Source organism: Planococcus citri, chromosome 5 (assembly GCF_950023065.1).
Source record: "Planococcus citri chromosome 5, ihPlaCitr1.1, whole genome shotgun sequence".
NCBI classification, from domain to species: Eukaryota; Metazoa; Arthropoda; class Insecta; order Hemiptera; family Pseudococcidae; genus Planococcus; species Planococcus citri.
Genome location: NC_088681.1, coordinates 37,696,552 through 37,716,022, shown reverse-complemented (window position 1 = coordinate 37,716,022; position 19,471 = coordinate 37,696,552). Strand labels below are relative to the sequence as shown.

The window sequence follows — 19,471 nt, the reverse complement described above, 5'->3', positions numbered from 1 at the left end:
GCCTCACTTGATTTATTTTAGTAGTTGCATTGGCTATTGTTATTCAGTATTCTATGTACCTATACCTACGTCACGTACAAATAATCTGAATGCTACAAAATAAATTAAGTAGGTACGCCAATAAATTGATTGAAAAAAAGAAAAAAATGCAATGCTTTATCTCTGTAAACATAAAAATGAGTTGAAAGTACCTTCTAATAATTTTATTTTTACCCGGCAATGATACGGTTGTTTGTTTTCAAAGATTGTGGCAATACACAAATTATTTGTGATAAGCTCGCCGTCAACGTTCCATTGCTCTTGAGATAGTAGGTTTCTCGTAATACATGTACAAAACAAACTATGGTTTTACATGAGCAGAGAAAAGTTTCGATCTAATGCAAACACTATATTACTTGATGGCCTAGCTGTATCCTCAAAAAAACAGGTACCTCTAATATGTATTAATATTTTATGACATAATTTAGTTAGGTACTGTACACATTTATCATATGGAACTTATGGTAATTAGTATACTCGTACAATACATGGATTACAGGTGATTATAAAGCTATTAATGCTGTGATAATTTGGATTCATTCGTTGGCTATTCTCTCTATAATCATTAATCAAATTGAAACAAATTCTCATCATGAAAATCACGTCGATCGATATAAAAGATGTCCGGTTTCCTACATCAAAGAAGGGTCATGGAACAGACGCCATGGTAAATTTTGTTTTATTTTTATTTTTCTTCGATTTCTTCCTTGAAAATAATTCAATTTTAAAGCATACAGATCCGGATTACTCTTGTGCTTACGTCATCATAAATACAGATACCGATTACAAAGGGTATGGGATGACATTCACTTTGGGTCGTGGAACTGAAATAGGTAATAAAAACACAATTTCAAGATATTCGCTTGCATGAATTTATACAGTTCTGATTTACCTAATATTCGAATTTCAACAGTTGTAGCTGCGATCCGAGCTCTTTCTCATATCATCTTGTTCCAAGATCATGATACAATATTCAAGAATTTCGCTTCATATTGGAGAAAATTGACCAGTGAAACTCAACTCAGATGGGTAGGATGACCAACATCTCATAATGAAACAAATTCTGGCAGTAATAATATTTTAATTAAACGTATACTTTATCAGCTGGGTCCCGAAAAAGGAGTAATTCACTTGGCTACCGCAGCTATTGTAAACGCTCTATGGGATTTATGGGCTCGAATCGAAGAAAAACCTGTTTGGAAACTACTAGTTGACATGGAACCCGAGCAGCTCGTTTCAGTCATCGATTTTCGATACATGTAAAACATTTTTAGTTACTTAGTCAGGGTCTATTTTGAAGTTGAACCTACCTTTACCTACTTAATGCTACTAGCAAATTCGTTATTTTTGATTGAGTAGTTCAGAGGTTATAACAAAAGAAGAGGCAATTGAAATATTGCAACGCAACGTAGAGGGAAAATCTGATCGTGAAACTTTTCTTCGAAACAATGGTTATCCTGCTTACACGACTCAAGTGGGTAGGTCTAGGTACACTAATAGAGCTTCCGTCACCTACATGGAATGCTACTTAATGGCATTTATAACTGCTTAATTAATCCACCGGATACTGTTTTCAAAAGGTTGGCTAGGTTATTCAGATGATAAAGTGAAAAGTTTATGCGAAAAGTATCTTTCTGATGGCTTTACTGGTTTCAAAATAAAAGTGGGTGAAAATGTAGAAGACGATAAACGTCGATGTGGAATCGTCCGAGATGCTATTGGAAGTGAAAATTATTTGGTAAACATTTGTGAAAAGGAATCAAAATATAATTGCCATCAAAAAGTATCCATTAATTAAATCAATATTTTTTCACGATAATTTAGATGATCGACGCTAATCAAAGGTGGGATGTTCTTGAAGCTATTGCGTACGTTAAAGAGCTAGCTCCGTATAAACCACTATGGATTGAAGAACCTACATCGCCGGACGATATCCTAGGACATGCAACGATATCCAAAGTAAGAACAATCTATTAATATTTTACATGTATAAATCACCACAGCTTTTTTCCACAAGTTGTATCTTCTATAGGCTTTAAAACCATTTGGAATAGGAGTAGCTAGCGGAGAAATGGTCTCAAACAGAGTAATTTTCAAACAACTTCTTCAATCTAGAGGAATACAATACTGTCAAATCGATTCCTGTCGCCTTGGTTCCATAAACGAAAATTTAGCTGTATACCTCATGGCAAAAAAATTGAATGGTAAAACTCAAGATTTCATCTGTTTTGAATTGATATTAGACAATCGAATCAACTCTGTCTTGTTCATTTTCTAGTACCGGTTTGTCCCCACGCCGGAGGTGTCGGCCTTTGTGAAATGGTCCAACATTTACAATTCTTCGACTACATCTGTTTATCGGCGACCATTCAACCCGGGCAATTCATCGAATACGTTGACGACGAACACGATCATTTCACAACCGAGATAACAATATCAAATGGAAACTACATGCCTCCGGAAGTACGTCAGCCATTCATTATGACTCATTATTTATATTTTTTTTATAGTTACATAATCACTTCCTGATAAACAGGAGCCAGGTTACAGCGTTCGTTTCAAAGAAGAAATATTTCAAGAATACGAATACCCCCGAGGAACCAAATGGTCAACAAGATAATCATAGAATTCATTCTGTGTAAAAAATAATTTAATTAAAACCGTCACGCGATAAATACATACTCACTTTTAATACACACGAATCGAAATATAGGAACGTTTTCAAAATAATAATTTATACTTTAATAACTTGCGCCGAAATATGAGTAGCTGGCGACCATTTCTCACCATCTGTAGCTTTTCTGACTTGAAGTCTAGCAAATGATCCGCCATATTCACCTTTAGCGACTCGTTCAGGGTTGATTATCACACAATCATCTGCCACCTAATAAATAATATACCAGTTAAGAAGGTACGAATTGAAATCGATGATGAAAATTCTTCAACATGCTACATACATTGACAAAACTTTTAAGATTTGATGGTAAAACGAGAACGTGCGGTTTCAACGGTATATAGGCGTGTTCGGTTGATAATCTGGCATCGATGGACATCTCATCGTGAGATGGTTTCAATGGATAGAAGCTCTTTTGTTTCAGTAAATGAGAAGCGATCCGACACAAACGAGGCACATTTTGAGGAGTATTTGGGCTTAAAAAACACAAAATCTTTAGAATTGATGCGTTCACAACGAACCAAAGTTGGATTACAATATACTCACTGGCATAATTCTTCTGGACTCAGATGTAGTAAAATATCAGACGCTGTAACTCCAATAGTGAATCCAGATATGTCTAAAATACTCGGGTCCGGTACCAATTTCAAGTTACTCAAATTCTTACTTTTGAACGATACATGAAGCGGATGTGGCGTAGGATAAACTATATGCAAATTGCTTTCTCTCCAGCTACTCGTATACACTACTTTGGTATGCGTCCTAAATTCAATGTTCAATTTAAATTTTCGATAAGCTTACACCTAGATTATTATCATTTCATTTTACGAACACCTTACCCTTCAAGATCATCCATCAAAGTTTTAAGGAGTGATTCAAAACAATCGATGAATTTCATATTATTACCAAACTGCAATATATTAGGGTTCTGGGCATCGACAAGAGGTCCAATTATAATCAATACATGAGGTAGGTTTTTAACGACGTATTTTTTCAAGTCCAAAAATGGTTGATACGATCCATTCGCAAGCATAAAAGGACCACAAGCGATAACAACTTGTAAAGATTCTACAATGCATACAAAAAGATAAGTAATTCAAGGAAATGCGCTTTTCTTCGAAGTATACGAATACCCGAACCTTGTAAATTTTTGCTAGGATCGAAATCCGGATAAATATCCGGCTTAGCATCGGCGTATATTTTCTCGGCGATGATTCTTTTACCATCGGGATTTTTGCCTTCGACTACGATAACTTGACCGGGAAATAAACTATATTCCGGCGCCTCGTTTACTTCTAGTTTCACTTTTTCTTCACGTATGTTGAATAAGCAACATTCCAACAATAAAGAACTCGGATTAAGCTTACCACGACCGTCGCATAAAATTCTACCCGCAAATGTTGCCGTTTCCTGTAATACGAAACGTCCATTATAGTGGAAATTACAATGCGAAATAATTTCAACGTTTGAAAATATACCATTGTAATATGATGCGTTTCTATTGGAGGTTTCAGATCGTTGTTGTCGATGATATCTTTACACAAATCATCTCCTTGTTTTTTATAGGTTTGGATTTTATCGAGAATCGTACTAAACATGTAACGGACTTTTGGATTCACCGGGTTAAATTCTTCGCTAAATTCAACTTCAGGCGCGTACTTTTCCGAAGTGCTCCAAGACAATGTATCGACATGGTTTCCATAATTACAAACAACATGACCGGAATTCTTTCGAGATGTATATTCTTTGGTAGGATTACCGCTAAAAACCGAAATCAAATTTCTCAGAGATGAGGTACATGAAATAAAGATAGAATTTGAACAGATATACAATATACATACTCCGAAAACGACGCAACGGGACCTGGAGGAGGAACACTTGGTCTTGAATCTTTAAGTTTAACCTAACAACATAAATACGCGTATTTTGATATCATCGAAATAGCTTTTCAGAAAGCTCATCGAATTCATTACATTCATGCCTTTACAATTGCTCTAGACGAGTAGGGATCTAGTCACGACAACTCATAAAACGAGCACTAGACCCTGGCTCATCAAATGCAAATGATACTAGCATTTCAATAGGAATTTTCTTCTCCACGTTGCTGAGGTAGTGAAACGCGGCGTTATAGTTGAGTGTGGATCTAGTCACATATTCAAACAACGCGCACCAGAAACACAATCAACTATAATCAACGGCGTACAAGAAGGCTCGGGCTAATTGATACACGAACGCGCTTGATGTAACAGCGGATATTTCGACCTCGGTGAACTGCGCCGCATAATCTGCGAATAATTGCGGTCTGAAAAAAATACATTTTCTAACGAAATAACAAATGGTATAGTTTTTCAAAATGTGCCACCTGTTGCTCCAAGTATAATTCATCACATGCGCGTTTCTGTTTTCCGTTACTAATAAAATTTACGGTAAGATTACCGGTAAGCGGATTAAGCTTGAAAAAATGTTCAAGTTCGAACCGCGTCCATCTCATAGAATTATTTTCTTAGCAACGCGACGTCTTGGCCTTGAACAAAGGATTTGCTAAATGATCAAAGAAATCAACGAAAGAAATGAAAGAACATAAGATGGCCGCTAGAATTAAAAAAATAGCGCGAATTCAACTTGATCACTCGAACTAACTACACAAACGGAACCCATTAGACCTAATTCTTTCATTAATATTCTAATAAAATACGTTTAACTTGAATTATAAATTACATTCCGAATAAACAATTTCGACACAAAACAGTTACAATTTAATTTGAAAGAAGGTTGGATAATGATGGCGGCAGCGCGGTAGCTGAAAAGATTACAGAAAACCGGAAACCATGTTGCCAAGTTTCAAGGTGTTGCAGAAAAAACGACTCATCGATGGATAAAAATTTTCAACACGTTCAACAAGTTTGATTTTTTTTTCGTTTTTCATTCATGAATCGAAATTATGAGGACGGGAGGAGAGTGCGAGAGTGAGACCAGTGAGAGAGAAACTGGAAGAGTGGAGAGAGAGAACCGTCCTTAATAATAAATTAAAAAATTGAATGAACTGAAATTTGATTGAACGAGACAAATGAGTACGATCGAGAAACAAGATAATTATGCTTCGTTTATCATTATGGAGCATGCGAAATAAGTTTTAAAATTAATAATCACAAAAAAATTAGTATTCTAAATGAAACTGATCCTTCACATACAAATTTCAAATTCACTCCTAGTTCGAGTATCGCTATTCGATTGCAATATCCTAAATCTATCACTGGAAAGGCTTGTCCCTAAGAAATACATATTAAGTAGGTATAGTGTATAATGTCATCGAACTACATTCTCGGCTCCGTTTCTCTTCATCCTCATATCATCATTATAATTATAACGTAATCGTCCTAAATGCGAATCATTTTCGGAAAACAAATATGAACGAATTTCAAATTATTAATCTTGATTTCAAATTGAGAGCGAAGTAAATTTACGACTTTTTTAACAATAGCAATTTTCTGATTCCAACATTACTTGATTTTCTTACACATAATCATGTATCTTCCACAAGATCACTCAATAAAGCAGTACAATTCAAAAATACATGACATAGGTAACTAAGTGAAGCAACTAATGAAATAAATAAGTAGTGATTTCGTTTGATATCGATACATTTAAAATATGAAAACATGACAAGACACACATGTAATCATGAATCAAACACATCGAATCAGATGAAATTCAACGTCATTTAGGCAAATTATTCTACTTGATAAATCGAAATTTTAAATATAAAAAATTGTTCTCATCAATCTTACCTGTTCAGCAGTATTTGAAAGATTTAAAGTTGGAGACGAAGGTATAGTACTAATTATTCTGGTTAAGGAAACGTGTAAAGAATCTCGTACCATTAGCATGATGTAGGAAAAGGATACTCTTCAACGTTGAGCAAATCCATATCGTCATCGAGTATTACAATACTCTTTTGTTCAGAACTTTTATCTTTGCTTGATGTAGTGCTTTTGAAAAACCCTTTCTTTTCCATCATACTCAATAATTCGATAGTAGGTACGTTATCTTCATGATTCGTGGCTGAGAAAGATGTCCATATTTCGAACAGATCACTTCCATCGATTTTATACAATCTGCATAATTCCATACCTGTACAAGAGCATATTATTAGACTATAGTTATAGTAATATTATGGGACAATGCATGGGATCTATACTTACATTTATCCACGACATCTTCCGGTAAATCGATACCCATGTCACTGAAGTTCTCAATAACATCGTCTCGTTCAACCATGATGATTTGTTCACAGTATTCAAATTCACAAAGTCATACACATGAATAATGTAATTCTTATATCGTTGTCTTACGTTCGGGGTTTTAGAATCAAAATATTCACTGCTTTGCAATTCAATTTTACAGCTCGATTCGCCGATTTTATTTTATGAAAATTAAAAATCTACAACTGATAACGAAACAAAAATAAATTTTTTGAGAATTTTTTGTGATTGGCGGGAATTTGAGTTTTACAACGTTGCCAAAAGTAGTAGGTTTAATTTTATGCCTATTTTAGACTTGAGGGACGGAAATTTCCAAAAAAAATCAGTCAAAATCGACAACTCGAAGTTGAAATTTTTTTGCAAATGGCTCAACATTCAATCGAAACGACAATCGGCCAAATCAAAATTCAAAATCAAAACAAAACACCTCTAATTTAGGAGTCCATCCTGACCGGAATCGGAGCACCTTATTGATGACGTCATAGCTCAACTTCTCGATGTTTATTTATCATTTTCCGAGTTTTCACAGGTAATTGTATGGGAGAAATTCAGTTTTTCGACTTTATTAATCATTATTGGTAGGAATAAAGTGAATTTGCGTAAATTTCGATGATGACTTTTCTTAATTAAAATGACATTTTTCGTCGAATGGTTTGCTTTCCAGCAGAATTACAGAAACAACGACTTTATATATTTTCATTCATGGATAAATTATTATGTAAGTAGATATATTGAATTGAAATTTCTCGAAATTTTCAATGAAAACACTAGTGTTTTAAAATACCAAAATCAAAAATGTTCAGAATTTTATTTTTATCCAGTTCAAAATAGTTTTTTATCCAAAGCTGCTACTGTTTAGTGTTTATCTTTCAGAATTCAATGAATTCATTAAAGCTCAACGTTCGATTTTTACTCCGCATCTCTGGTTTTCACAACTTGGAGCTTTAATGAATTTTGAACAATAAACGCTGAGTGAGCCTTTGGGTAAAAAAAAAAACATTTCGAACAGAATAAAATTCTGAACATTTTGATTTTGAAACACTCATGTGCTCATAATCCGTGAATGAAAATACCTTCATAAAGTCTTTTATTTCTACACGAAAACAAAAATTGTTCACACCATTCGATGAGAAATTCAATTTTACTTCAGAAAAGTCCTCATCAAAATTTATATAATTCGGTATTTCGTTATTTATACTAAAAAAGTAGAAAAAGAGACCTTTTCCACATAAATAAATGAAAACTTTTAATGAAAACATGAAAATAAACATCGAGAAGTTGAGCTATGACGTCATCAATAATGTGCTCCGATTCCGGTCAAGATGGACTCCTTCGAAATTCGAAAGATTTCTCAAAATTTTCATCATTTCATCAATCTTCTGTTCTTGAATATCTAATTCGAAAGTACAAAGTTGTAGAATTTTTAATTGTGATTAGCGTTAATGAAAGTTGAAGTAATATGGTTTTAATTGAGCAAAGACCTCGAGATTGTGTCGCTTGTAAACTCATCAGCGGCGGAGGACTGATTGGTGCTGGTTTCTATGTCGCTTATAATGCACGTAATTTTCAAAAAATTGGAAAAGTAGGAATGTTTGGATTTTCATCAGGTATAATTTATAGCACTTCTTTATAATTCGTCTTGGATTTCGACAAATGCTGATGTTACTCTTTTTTCAGGACTAGCGTACTTGGGAACTGCTAGGTTATTAGATCTGCCTCCATTTCATATTCCTTTAGATGCCAAGAATAAGAATGAAGTTCGCTGATATTGTGTTATAGCTATTCCTCTAGTATGATCAAGTGTTGTAATATCATTTTTTATATTTTTACCATTTTTGTTTAATATTTATTTTCGTGTTGTTAATAATGTGCAATTGTGCACTATTTAATGAGTAGGTATCTATTTTTCTATGATGTAAATGAGCAGTCAGCACCATAATATGTGTATGAATATGGTACTAAGGCTTCTACCTGTTTAGTTTCGTATTGTTGATAATGTGCAATTGTGCACTATTTAATGAGTATTTAATTTTCTACGATGTAAAAGAGCAGTCTGCACCATAACATATGTATGAATATGGTGCTGAGGCATCTACCTGTTTATTTTCGTGTTGTTAACTATGCGCAATTGTACACTATTTAATGAGTATCTATTTTTCTATGATGTAAATGAGCAGTCATCCGTTTATTGCATTCGAAAGAAATATTCATTATGTACGTTCCAAAGCTTTATTCTATACTGATAAGAAAATATTTTTGTACAAAAGTTTAATTATGTGGTAAGGCTTTAAAACAATTATAAGGTATGAAAGTACTTGCATTTTTTAAATCGTGTTAAAAAACAAATATTTCAAAATTACTGTACAATGGGTATATTATTACGTAAGTTGGATGACATGACACGATGTTTAAAACTTGGCCGAGCCTTAAAAGCCTACTTTGCCTAATTTGGTATCAGTTTTCGGATCTGCTGTAACTTTTTGAACTTCGACGATACATTCGTTTATTTCAGTTTGCAACCGTCTCAAGTCTTGAATAAAAATCAACCTGAGAATTTTGCCGGCGTCGATTAAACTTTTGTCTCCGGCATTAAATCCTAAATCGGCTTGCTCAAATGGAAACGGTTTCCCCTTAAAATACAAAACACGATTAGAGCATTATAAAAATTACCATAGCAGGGAATGAAATGCTCGCATACTTTTGGAATCACAAGATCGGGATTCTTCAACGCTTCACTGTTCAGTTTTTCACAGATCACTTTACTGATTGCTTGCAACGTGATTAAATGATCGGGATGACAGGTCACATTCAACATTAAAGCCAACGAATTGACTCCTTTCTTGAACTCCTCGCTTTCAACTGAAAAAATATAACGTGATTTAGAAAAAAAAATTGGAAAGACGAATCTCGAATCATGAAGTATATATACTCACAATCTAAATTATCTAATGGATTGGATGAAATCATTTTCGGCGCGTCAGTCTTTTTCTTCTGTATTTCGGATGAAGTAACTTTACTGTACTTATCAACTGAAAATGTCGGTTATAAACATTAGTATTGTGACATTTGTCATTTGTTTTACATTCCAATAGCAGATAATGAATCTCAACTCACCATTATCAGAATACTCCAAATTCACTGCGTAGCATATCAACCATTCCAACTGGTCATTACGTTTAGTATTTAGAAATGGACAACCAACATCCGCCAAAAATTTCTTGTAATTCTTATCCCAATCTGGAGAATTTATTAAACGTAATCCTTCTCTATCTTCAATCTTGTAATGTCTAATTTTCTGGTCTTCCAGCCATAAAATTAAGGATCTAAACTGCTTCTCATCTACAACAAATATGCGTTAAAAATTCAAGCAATTACAGAAGAACAATTTTTTAATTTACAATTATTGCGATACTCACCACTGATGTTGAACGATTCCGCATTGACGTATTCAAGAGCACATAACTTTCTTTTGAACATTTTATTGAGAAGAATGTTTGTATACCAGTTGAAATAAAGTAAAAATGTCTATTATTTTACAAGAAGCAACTCTAAATTTAGGTTGAAAAGAAAAAGAAAGGAAAAAGCACGGAGACGCTCAAGATTTCGAGAGATGCGGTTCAATCCCCAGTGATAAAATGGTTGTGGTGATAAAAAAATGTAAACACCGGAAAAGCTTACTATTGGTTGTAGATGTCAAGATGATAAAAATCCCGTGTTTTTGATTGGCAGTAGCGAAACGAGCTCAATGATTGGTCGAATTCACACCGCTGCCTTTACCGATTAGCGAAGCGAAGCCTTGTCCACTGGATGGATGAATGAATGAATTGAAAAATTTCGTGAAAGAAATTAGAAAATAGTAAGCGATTAGACGATTATCACTCAATTATTTGGCAGCCTACTCGTGCTTGTATTACAAAATCTTGAAGTGTTGAACTATCGAGGGTATGTATTATTATAGAATCAAATGCCCATTTTGAATAGTTCCAACTTCCAAGCCTTGTAATCGTCGCATTAATTGATATAATTGATTTTCAGGATGGACTACGGCCCGGTGCATCGGTAATGTTACTCAATCAAGACTTTTCGGTGTAAGCAGTAACACAACTTTCAATTCGTTACATTTTACAAGCTAAACATTGTAACTCGATATGGCAAACCACTACGACATTCCCAGCTGGGCTGGAAAACCCCCTACTGGTCTTCATTTAGATGTACTGAAAGGTGACAGACTTGTGCAGAAATTGATGCTTGATCAGAAAAAATGTTATTTATTTGGAAGAAATCAAGAAATGTGTGATTTTGCCATCGACCATCAATCATGCTCGCGCGTTCATGCAGCGTTTGTATACCATAAATTTTTAGAAAAAGGATTTCTCGTCGATCTCGGCAGTACTCACGGAACGTTCATCGGAAAAATGAAAATCGAAGCTCAAAAACCGACCATATTACCTGTAGATAGTCATTTTCATTTCGGTCACTCTACTCGTGTATATGTTCTTCGTGCCAGACCTCAAATGCCTAATCTACCTATTATGGAAGAATTTGAAAACGACGATGATAACGACGACAATGTTAATTTAGAAAATGAATTGGCCTTAGATAACATCACTGAATATAATACCGCTCAAAACCGTCGTATTACGTTGATCGGAATTTCGGATAGAGATTTTCCGCGATCCGAATTAAAGCGTAAAAAACACTCTGTAACTTTCAACGAAGAAGATGAGGTCATAAATCCGGAAGATATTGATCCTACCATTGGTAGATTCCGTAATTTAGTTCATTCTACAGTGATTCCTACAAAAAGGCAGCGGCTGCATATCGAAGATAACGATAATGATTATCAACAAAAGTTCAAAGAGAACACAGGCAAAGGTGCTCAGTTTCCTTCAAATTATCACCACGATCTGTATTACGATATACCAGGATTGCATTTTAACGAAGATGAAGAAGGCAGTCACTCAAATAAAGCTGATTCTTCATATTCTACCTCAATCGTTGCCAAATTAGGGCTTCCTCTTCCAAATCCAGCACCGGATGTCGATTTGATGGATAATTTCAAAGTGGCACCGGAAAATCCATTAACTACTAAAGCTGATTTGCTACCTAAAAAGAAGAAGTATGCTAAAGAAGCATGGCCAGGCAAAAAACCATCTACTTCTTCGATGCTAGTTTGAAAGTTTTATACCAAAAACTTCTTTTTGAAGTTATGCGCATTGTTGAAATCATTACGTAAATAATGCTTCAATGAAGCCATTTTTTAACAAGTATTTTTTTCACTTTGAACAAGTATATATTTCATTCATGTGAATATAGATGTGTAATGTATTATCATTTGTTTTAAAATAATAATTTTATTGGTTTTGAACTTATATGTGATTCAAGATCAATGAATTAAATGTTACTTGAAAATTAGTCACAATTATTTTCATTATCTTGTTGCCGACGTTTCTTGTTTTCGAATGCCCTTCGAACGTCAGAATACATTCAACAACATTCAATGAGATAGGTAATAAAGAAAAATTGTGCTAATAAGATATTTATGCTCTAATTCATTGGCACATTAGTTTAGATCACTCGACACCAGATTTTTTCAAGATCCTACAACCGATTTCATTACTTTCTAATCAAATATCAGAATTCTCGAAATAACATAATATAAAATTTGTATAGTTGAAAACAAAACAGCAAATTTATTTTTATTTATAATTTTTCCAAAGAAATGCAAGAATTAAAATCGAGTGTTTACCCTTAATAGTAGAACATAATGTACAAAATTTACATGTTATACATAAATTAACAGCGTAAATGTTTATTCAATTAGTTTTTTAGACTTGAAATACTTCCGAAGGTATAATATCTGCCATGTTGGTAATGCCAATAAAATAAATATACTGAATATACTCAAGTAGAACACCCTGTTTGTAGTGGATTCTGTAACAAAAACATGAAAAACATGTATGAAATGATTGGCTGAACGCGAAATAAATTTATGGCATTATGACGAATAAAGTTTACCATTAGTATCTCGCATTTCTTCTTCTCTTTTTTTCATATCAGCAAAATCTTGGACCACAGATTCAGATAAATCTTCCAAACGTTTCAGCTCTATTTCCATTGGCTTGAGTTTAGCAGCTTCATTCAACTACACGACAGTACAAAGTTCGCATTATCTCTCAGTTGTGTACCACTTACTGATAAATAAACAATAACTTACGCCTTCGTAACTCTTAGCCTCAACTCCGGTTTTCACATTCAAAGATACTTCATGGAAGATGGTCCTTTGTTCTGTGTAGAAAACAAAGCATTAAATCAACTAGCTGATAAATTTGGACGATTTTTAAGACGAACGAAATTTAATACTTACGATGCGGTACCCTGGAGATGAAGCAAATTTCAAAGGTGTCATAAGTTTCACTAACGAATGAAAATTTCCCTCTGTTTACTTCATCTTTCTGTGAAAATATGTGTCCTTTCGAATCGGTAACCTGAAAATAAATATTCCTGGTGTAAAAGCAACACTTATAAAAACATTATACGGAGTACTAAGCATGAAATCGTACCACATAGTCGACCCTTTGACCAGGAGCTTCTGACACGTCATATTCTCCAGTGATGAGGACATTTTCTCTTAATTCTTCTCGAAGACATTTTTGAGAATTAGGTGGTAAATGAAACATAATACATTCGACGTAACATAATAAGTAAGAAATAATACAAAATGCTATAGCAGCAGTGAATCTGTTCAGATACATTTTCGATGATTGCGTGACTTAATTCCGAAGTAACAAAACTTAACACATAATTATAATATTAGAGAGATCAATTATTCGAATTACATCCACATTTAGGGATATAATTTTCCATAAAATGAATTATCAAGTAAAAAGAACTGAAATTTCAGCCAAATGAAGCACTTTTTTTACTTATCAAAAACAATTACCGGATTTTTTACACGTATATTATTGCAATACTACCAATTTCCAAAATGAATAGTGCTTGTTGAATAATTTTTAGATTAACCCGACGGATTAACCTTATTATTTTTTTTAAGTATCCGAATTCAAGATCATTTTGATATTAGAGAATAAATTAATTACAATCATGAACAAAAATTTTTAATTAAATTGTTAACGTTAATTTTGTTTACTCTTTTTACTGAAAAAATGAAAAAAACAAAATAAATTGCGAACATGGTCCGTAAATGTTGGTAACACCTGTTATGAATACGCTGGCAAAAATGGCGGAAGTAAAAATCAAGACGCGTGGGGGTTTGGGTGCTTGGTGTGCAGTGGCGGGGAGGAGTGCCATGTTGTGATGTTGCGGTATTTTTCACCTGTGTTTTTCGATTTCAAAAGGTTTTTGCCGAACAAATGATCGGGTTTAATTCTTTGGTGGAGTTGAGTAATTAATATAATTATTTAAGAAATTAGACGAGCTATACTAGAACCAAATCCTCGCTATGCCAACTTTAAACATCAACAAACAGCAGTTATTCAAAGCTCTGGGTCACACTTACTGTAAGTATCAGCTTATTGCATTGGAATTATCAATTTTTTTTGGAAACCGAAACATCTAGTTCAATTTTTTGACTTATATATTCGTTTTTTGATTACAGCTGACGACGAATTCCGTGATCTATGCTTCGATTTTGGCTTAGAATTGGACGAAATTGTGAGTAAACCCCATGTAAATTATGTCATTTTGACGTCATCTATTCGTTTCCTCATCAATTTCGTTTTTTTTATCAGGTATCGGAGAAAGTCCCTTCGAAAAATCCATCCTCAAAACAAGAAGTTGAAGAAATTATTTATAAAATTGATATCCCTGCCAACAGATATGATTTACTGTGCATAGAAGGTTTGAGTAAAGCCTTATTAATTTTTCAAAAAAAGTTAGTTTCTCTCTCATACATCTCATCGGGGTATGATTTTGTTTTTAATAATCTTTATTTGAAATTTTATAGGTTGATTGCTCCAGAATATAAACGTATTTTGAAAGAAAATGATTGCATTACGGTTCACAACAATTCTAAAAATGTGAGTATATTATGAAAAATCAGTATTACAATGCTTGGGCGATGATTAGATTTCATATTTAATTAAAGTATGCTTATCGTAGATGTTTTGAGTTAAATTAAAATTTAAAATAGGTCATGTAATCATTCCGCAACATTAATACATACCTATTATGTTATCGGAAGTTGGAGTTACCTAGTCGAACATAAACACGGAAGAAATTATTACCTATTTAGTGATTGCAAATGTTTTAGATTGATTACAAATTAATTATGTAGATTTCATAAGATTATCAGTTCGTATTGTTCGTAAAGGTTATCTATTTCCCAAATTTACTCTTTCGCATTTCACCCTAATCATAGCTTCACTTCTATATAGTTTTTAATTTATTTTTCAGACGCAGCAAATCAGACCATTCATTGTAGCCGCTGTTTTAAGAAATGTAACCCTAAACCAAGAAGGTTATGACAGTTTCATTGATTTTCAAGACAAATTGCATCATAATATCTGCCGTAAAAGAACGCTTGTGGCTATTGGTACTCATGACTTGGATACCATTAAACCTCCCATTTATTACGATGCTAAACCTCCGAGTGAGATTAAATTTCGAGCTCTTAATCAGAAAAATGAACACTCAGCTGTTGAGCTTATGGACATCTACGCGGTAAAAAATTAAAACCATTGAAATAATTTTGTATGTGTAGGTAAATGTTTACTAAAATGCAATATGTGTATGTTTTTTTTTTCAGAATCACGCTCAATTGAAACAATATGTGCCTATTATAAAAGATAGTCCGGTGTATCCTGTAGTGTTAGATAGTGAAGGTGTCGTCCTATCTTTACCACCTATCATCAATGGAGATCACTCTAAAATTTCCGTCGATACGAAAAATATATTTATTGAATGTACAGCTACTGATCTGACCAAAGTAAGCGGGTATACTTGGAAGTTGACCTGCCCATTAAATACGCCGACTAATTTTTGACTTTGTTTTATTCATAGGCTATCATCGTATTGGATACGTTAGTCTGTGCATTTAGCACATATTGCAAAGAACCGTTCACCGTAGAAGGCTGTAAAGTGACGTCGACCAGAGGAACAGAATGGTTTCCTCATTTAAAATACCGTAAAGAAACGCTTAGCGTGAAGAAAATCAATGGTTATCTCGGTGTCAAGTTAGTATTGTAAAAGAAATTAAAATTGAAAGTCTTGAAATCCACTTTCGTTTTCTTCTCCCGTTCCCTATACTTCAATGAGAAAGTGACGATAAACAAATAAAAGAGTCGATAAACTCTTTCAGCAGTTGTGATTAATACACGAATTAGTGTATTTAAAATATGTACACAACGCGACGTACAAAAGGTACTGATAAGTACGCCATCTCATTCAAACCCTGAATACATAATTATCGTGAAAATGTTTCATTTTCAAGTAGCCTTTATTGTCTGTCTTCGTTGTTGTTCATCTATAAGTTGGGCTCACAACTTACTCTAGTACAAACCCACTGATCATTTTCTTCGGCGCGCGGTTGTCGTTTTTCACGACGGTCGCAGCGCCGCTATCATTGTTGAGCCGGTAAACGTTATCTTATTTCGCATCATTAATCCTCCTGCCTGCATTGTATATGTATTTAATAATTTTCTCCGTATTTTCCCTTTTTAATGAATTATTATAGGAGAATGATGCATCAAGTCGACCTATTTGTAGTCAAATGATCATCACCCTTCGGTCTTTTCTCGAAAAATAATTGAATAATACTCCGCTTTTCTGTAATGAATTTTCACTTTTTAAATTTTACAGAAGTACAGAATCTGAGATTGTCGAAATGTTGAATAAAATGTCTTTAAATGCTCAATCGGCCGAAGGTCAAAGTGTTGAAGTTAGAGTACCTCCTTCTAGACATGATATTATCCATCCGTGTGATATTATAGAGGACGTAGCTATTAGCATTGGATACAATAATATCCCTAAAGTTGTACCGTCTACCAGCACCGTTTCTAATCAGGTATGCTACAATTTTTTCCATCACAATGTTTATACATACTACATAATACCTTAGACGAAACAACCAATCAACGAGTAGATACAGTGAGCGAAGGTATCGGTAGGTGGACTGAAAATCGTGCGGTACAAGGTGATTCTTATTAATGATTTTTATCTCTTTTACAGTTTTCTTTGAATAAACTCACTGAGCAGTTGAGATATCATGTCGCCTTCAATGGGTTTTCGGAAGCTTTGACATTTTCTTTGGTTAGTTTTTTTTTTTTTTCAATTTTTAAGATAACAAATCGTTTTCTCTTGAATACCTATTTGATACGTGAGCATCGAGTATTTACAACTAGAATTTTCTAATTTCGTAATAATTCTTTCAGTGTTCCAGAAACGATATCAGTTCCAAGCTAAGAAAAGATCTCGATCAAATACCAGCGGTACACGTGAGTAATCCTAAAACGCTGGAATTCCAAGTTGCCAGAACAACGCTAATACCTGGATTATTGAAAACCGTATCATCTAATAAACAATTACCCTTACCTATCAGAGTATTCGAAATATCAGACGTGGTATTTAAAATAAAATCAGGTGTGCACAACTTTCCTAATATTCCTAAACTTGACGTTTTTCATTGAAAATTCTATGCAAATAGAACACTTACGTAATTAATTTTTTTAGGTGTCGGAGCTCGTAATGAAAGACATCTCTGCGCAGTGTATTACAGTAAAACCTCTGGATTTGAAATCATTCACGGATTACTAGATAAAATCATGCAATATTTAGAAGTTCCTAGAGATGCAGAAAAAGGCTACACTATCAGAAGCGCCGAAGGTATGTGGTTTTTTTTTTCAATAATAAAGTACATGTTTGAAGTCCAACTTAATATTTATTTATTAATGAAATTATAACAATTTTTAGAAATTTAAATTATTAATATTTATAATGTAATATGAAGAATTTTAGCAAAATTCCCAGAAATGATGTAAATGTGCACCGACAAAATAATTTCATGAAATTGAAGGAAACCGAGTTCGAAGATTTTTTGTATCATTTTCTTGTTTTTTCTTTTGCAGATTCAACCTTTTTCCCAGAAAGGTGCGCCGATATTTTGTACAAGGGTGAGAAAATCGGAGTGATGGGTATTTTACACCCAGAAGTCGTAACAGAATTTGTTTTAGCGTTACCTTGTTCCTGTTTGGAATTCAATATTGAACCTTTTGTTTAAAATCGAATAAAGTGTTCCGAGTGTTTATCTTCTTAATAGCGATGTTCGAGCGCTGAGCAGAAAGCTACCTACAGAATTTACAGAAAATGCAAAAATTTGTGTTTTTGAACACTTGTGATAGATTCTGAATGGACTGCAGAGTGCTCGAACACCCTTAATGTCGTAATGTCAGATTTTGATTTTTTTTATGTGAGTAATGTGAAAGAAATCGTACTTAAGTGAAATGATGTGGTAGTGCCTACCTTCTTTGATACGTAGGTATTCACGAGTTCGAAATGTTCTCTGAAATAAAACAGTGACTGTCGGAGATGAACTGACATAGAAAATGAATGGTAGGTAGGTAGGTAGGTTCTAGGTACCTACGTATGAACTGATGGTTGAATTTTACGTAGGATTTAGTGAGTGGATTGTACAATGGGTATGCATAAAAGCTTATGTTTTCATATCTGTAATTTTAACTCAATGGATATCCGTGAAAAAACCGCCTGATTCTAGTTCCATAGATGCCCTTTGATTGGAAGCATAGAATTTTTAGGAATTGATCATTTGACAACGATAACTCGGACTGGACATTGCGCAAATTTTTCAATTAGAGGAAGAAAGTATGTCCATGCAGCTTGGGAAAGGCTGAAAAAACCATAGAGAGTCCGTCACTGCAAATCCTTTCATCGTTAAAATTTTTCATATTGAGTTCAATTTTTGAAAAATAATTTTTATTCCATCCCTTTTCGAAGTGTGTGTTGGTTCAACTCAACTTCGAGGTTTTATTATTTGATGGAATGAAGATTGCCCAAGATTGGACTACAGAAGTACAGAAGGATTTTTGGAACTTTTTTTAAATTTTTATTTAGTTTTTGATTCGTTTTTCGGGTTTTTCCCATGGAAGGGTGGGGGAACAAAAACCATAAACCACAGATTTCATATCACAGAAATGACGAATTTATCCTACTTATCCTTTTTCCCCCTAGAAGATAGGATGCTGCATTATCATGTTTACGAGATTTTTTATTTTAATTATCTGACAAAAGAATATAATGATTTTTGAACAATTGAGCGTTTTAAAAGAGTTGTGGGTAACTCTCCAAACAAGTAATTCCTTAACCCGTTCATTTGCAAAAGCTTACGCAAAAGAAAGCGAGTTTGAAAAAACGTGGATACGCGGAGGCTTGCAACAATGGCGACTTGGACTGAACTTTTTTATCCAAATTTTTTTTTTCAAAATATTTGGCAAGTTTTCCTGTAGAGTGCGTATTTGAATAT

The 19,471-nt window shown here is 33.8% G+C and overlaps 6 protein-coding genes across 9 annotated transcripts; 3 read left to right on the top strand and 3 right to left on the bottom strand.

Annotated features, from left to right (window-relative positions):
* Positions 1–241: 241 nt before the first annotated feature.
* On the top strand, positions 242–2,714 carry LOC135846604 (mitochondrial enolase superfamily member 1-like). 2 transcript variants are annotated; one of them, XM_065365796.1, is made up of 11 exons: positions 242–427; positions 539–706; positions 770–872; positions 953–1,068; positions 1,144–1,298; positions 1,399–1,517; positions 1,620–1,777; positions 1,864–1,998; positions 2,072–2,243; positions 2,318–2,502; positions 2,576–2,714. In XM_065365796.1, exons 2-11 carry the CDS (start codon positions 632–634, stop codon positions 2,657–2,659), a joined length of 1,302 nt encoding a protein of 433 aa, XP_065221868.1. In that variant the 5' UTR covers positions 242–427; positions 539–631; the 3' UTR covers positions 2,660–2,714. The 2 variants fall into 2 exon arrangements, with proteins under 2 accessions (XP_065221868.1, XP_065221869.1); XM_065365797.1 differs by lacking the exon at positions 242–427 and having other exon boundaries at positions 777–872.
* Positions 2,672–7,180, bottom strand: DNApol-alpha73 (DNA polymerase alpha subunit B). Of its 3 annotated transcripts, XM_065365792.1 has the most exons (10): positions 6,916–7,180; positions 6,619–6,844; positions 6,502–6,550; positions 4,555–4,616; positions 4,192–4,474; positions 3,853–4,123; positions 3,553–3,781; positions 3,260–3,475; positions 2,997–3,189; positions 2,672–2,923 (listed from the first exon to the last, which is right to left on the bottom strand). In XM_065365792.1, exons 1-10 carry the CDS (start codon positions 6,989–6,991, stop codon positions 2,774–2,776), a joined length of 1,755 nt encoding a protein of 584 aa, XP_065221864.1. In that variant the 5' UTR covers positions 6,992–7,180; the 3' UTR covers positions 2,672–2,773. The 3 variants fall into 3 exon arrangements, with proteins under 3 accessions (XP_065221864.1, XP_065221866.1, XP_065221865.1); XM_065365794.1 differs by lacking the exons at positions 6,502–6,550; positions 6,619–6,844; positions 6,916–7,180 and adding exons at positions 4,687–4,998; positions 5,076–5,477; XM_065365793.1 differs by lacking the exons at positions 6,502–6,550; positions 6,619–6,844; positions 6,916–7,180 and adding an exon at positions 5,076–5,478.
* Positions 7,181–8,654: 1,474 nt separating this feature from the next.
* LOC135846606 (RNA transcription, translation and transport factor protein) lies at positions 8,655–10,597 on the bottom strand. Its single transcript, XM_065365799.1, has 5 exons — positions 10,392–10,597; positions 10,090–10,314; positions 9,909–10,004; positions 9,674–9,834; positions 8,655–9,605 (listed from the first exon to the last, which is right to left on the bottom strand). Exons 1-5 carry the CDS (start codon positions 10,450–10,452, stop codon positions 9,402–9,404), a joined length of 747 nt encoding a protein of 248 aa, XP_065221871.1. The 5' UTR covers positions 10,453–10,597; the 3' UTR covers positions 8,655–9,401.
* A 134-nt stretch (positions 10,598–10,731) lies between these two features.
* Positions 10,732–12,390, top strand: NiPp1 (nuclear inhibitor of protein phosphatase 1). The gene is made up of 2 exons (XM_065365798.1): positions 10,732–10,917; positions 11,011–12,390. The coding sequence occupies exon 2, from the start codon at positions 11,124–11,126 to the stop codon at positions 12,150–12,152; it is 1,029 nt and encodes a 342-aa protein (XP_065221870.1). The 5' UTR covers positions 10,732–10,917; positions 11,011–11,123; the 3' UTR covers positions 12,153–12,390.
* A 249-nt stretch (positions 12,391–12,639) lies between these two features.
* On the bottom strand, positions 12,640–13,926 carry bai (Transmembrane emp24 domain-containing protein bai). The gene is made up of 5 exons (XM_065365801.1): positions 13,539–13,926; positions 13,343–13,463; positions 13,193–13,263; positions 12,994–13,120; positions 12,640–12,909 (listed from the first exon to the last, which is right to left on the bottom strand). The coding sequence occupies exons 1-5, from the start codon at positions 13,728–13,730 to the stop codon at positions 12,788–12,790; spliced, it is 633 nt and encodes a 210-aa protein (XP_065221873.1). The 5' UTR covers positions 13,731–13,926; the 3' UTR covers positions 12,640–12,787.
* Positions 13,927–14,273: 347 nt separating this feature from the next.
* Positions 14,274–18,236, top strand: beta-PheRS (phenylalanine--tRNA ligase beta subunit). The gene is made up of 12 exons (XM_065365795.1): positions 14,274–14,495; positions 14,594–14,649; positions 14,727–14,869; positions 14,942–15,014; positions 15,391–15,657; positions 15,743–15,922; positions 15,997–16,169; positions 16,795–16,999; positions 17,164–17,244; positions 17,367–17,574; positions 17,665–17,817; positions 18,060–18,236. The coding sequence occupies exons 1-12, from the start codon at positions 14,438–14,440 to the stop codon at positions 18,209–18,211; spliced, it is 1,749 nt and encodes a 582-aa protein (XP_065221867.1). The 5' UTR covers positions 14,274–14,437; the 3' UTR covers positions 18,212–18,236.
* The last annotated feature ends 1,235 nt before the right edge of the window (positions 18,237–19,471 follow it).

Bases quoted from the DNA above. Each gene is read 5' to 3' on its own strand.
- bai (XM_065365801.1), bottom strand. From the start codon at position 13,730: ATGTATCTGAACAGATTCACTGCTGCTATAGCATTTTGTATTATTTCT. The intron at 13,464-13,538 runs GTACGATTTCAT...ATTTATTTTCAG, and splicing joins GTCAAAGGGTCGACTATGTG to GTTACCGATTCGAAAGGACA. The intron at 12,910-12,993 runs GTAAACTTTATT...TTTTTGTTACAG, and splicing joins AGAAATGCGAGATACTAATG to AATCCACTACAAACAGGGTG.
- beta-PheRS (XM_065365795.1), top strand. From the start codon at position 14,438: ATGCCAACTTTAAACATCAACAAACAGCAGTTATTCAAAGCTCTGGGT. The intron at 14,870-14,941 runs GTTAGTTTCTCT...GAAATTTTATAG, and splicing joins TTATTAATTTTTCAAAAAAA to GTTGATTGCTCCAGAATATA. The intron at 17,575-17,664 runs GTGTGCACAACT...TAATTTTTTTAG, and splicing joins GGTATTTAAAATAAAATCAG to GTGTCGGAGCTCGTAATGAA.
- LOC135846604 (XM_065365796.1), top strand. From the start codon at position 632: ATGAAAATCACGTCGATCGATATAAAAGATGTCCGGTTTCCTACATCA. The intron at 707-769 runs GTAAATTTTGTT...TCAATTTTAAAG, and splicing joins GTCATGGAACAGACGCCATG to CATACAGATCCGGATTACTC. The intron at 1,299-1,398 runs GTAAAACATTTT...TTGATTGAGTAG, and splicing joins GTCATCGATTTTCGATACAT to TTCAGAGGTTATAACAAAAG.
- LOC135846606 (XM_065365799.1), bottom strand. From the start codon at position 10,452: ATGTTCAAAAGAAAGTTATGTGCTCTTGAATACGTCAATGCGGAATCG. The intron at 10,315-10,391 runs GTGAGTATCGCA...TATTTGTTGTAG, and splicing joins GGAATCGTTCAACATCAGTG to ATGAGAAGCAGTTTAGATCC. The intron at 10,005-10,089 runs GTGAGTTGAGAT...CGACATTTTCAG, and splicing joins TTTGGAGTATTCTGATAATG to TTGATAAGTACAGTAAAGTT.
- DNApol-alpha73 (XM_065365792.1), bottom strand. From the start codon at position 6,991: ATGGTTGAACGAGACGATGTTATTGAGAACTTCAGTGACATGGGTATC. The intron at 6,551-6,618 runs GTATCCTTTTCC...CAGAATAATTAG, and splicing joins GATTTGCTCAACGTTGAAGA to TACTATACCTTCGTCTCCAA. The intron at 4,475-4,554 runs GTATGTATATTG...TTCGGTTTTTAG, and splicing joins CCCGTTGCGTCGTTTTCGGA to CGGTAATCCTACCAAAGAAT.
- NiPp1 (XM_065365798.1), top strand. From the start codon at position 11,124: ATGGCAAACCACTACGACATTCCCAGCTGGGCTGGAAAACCCCCTACT.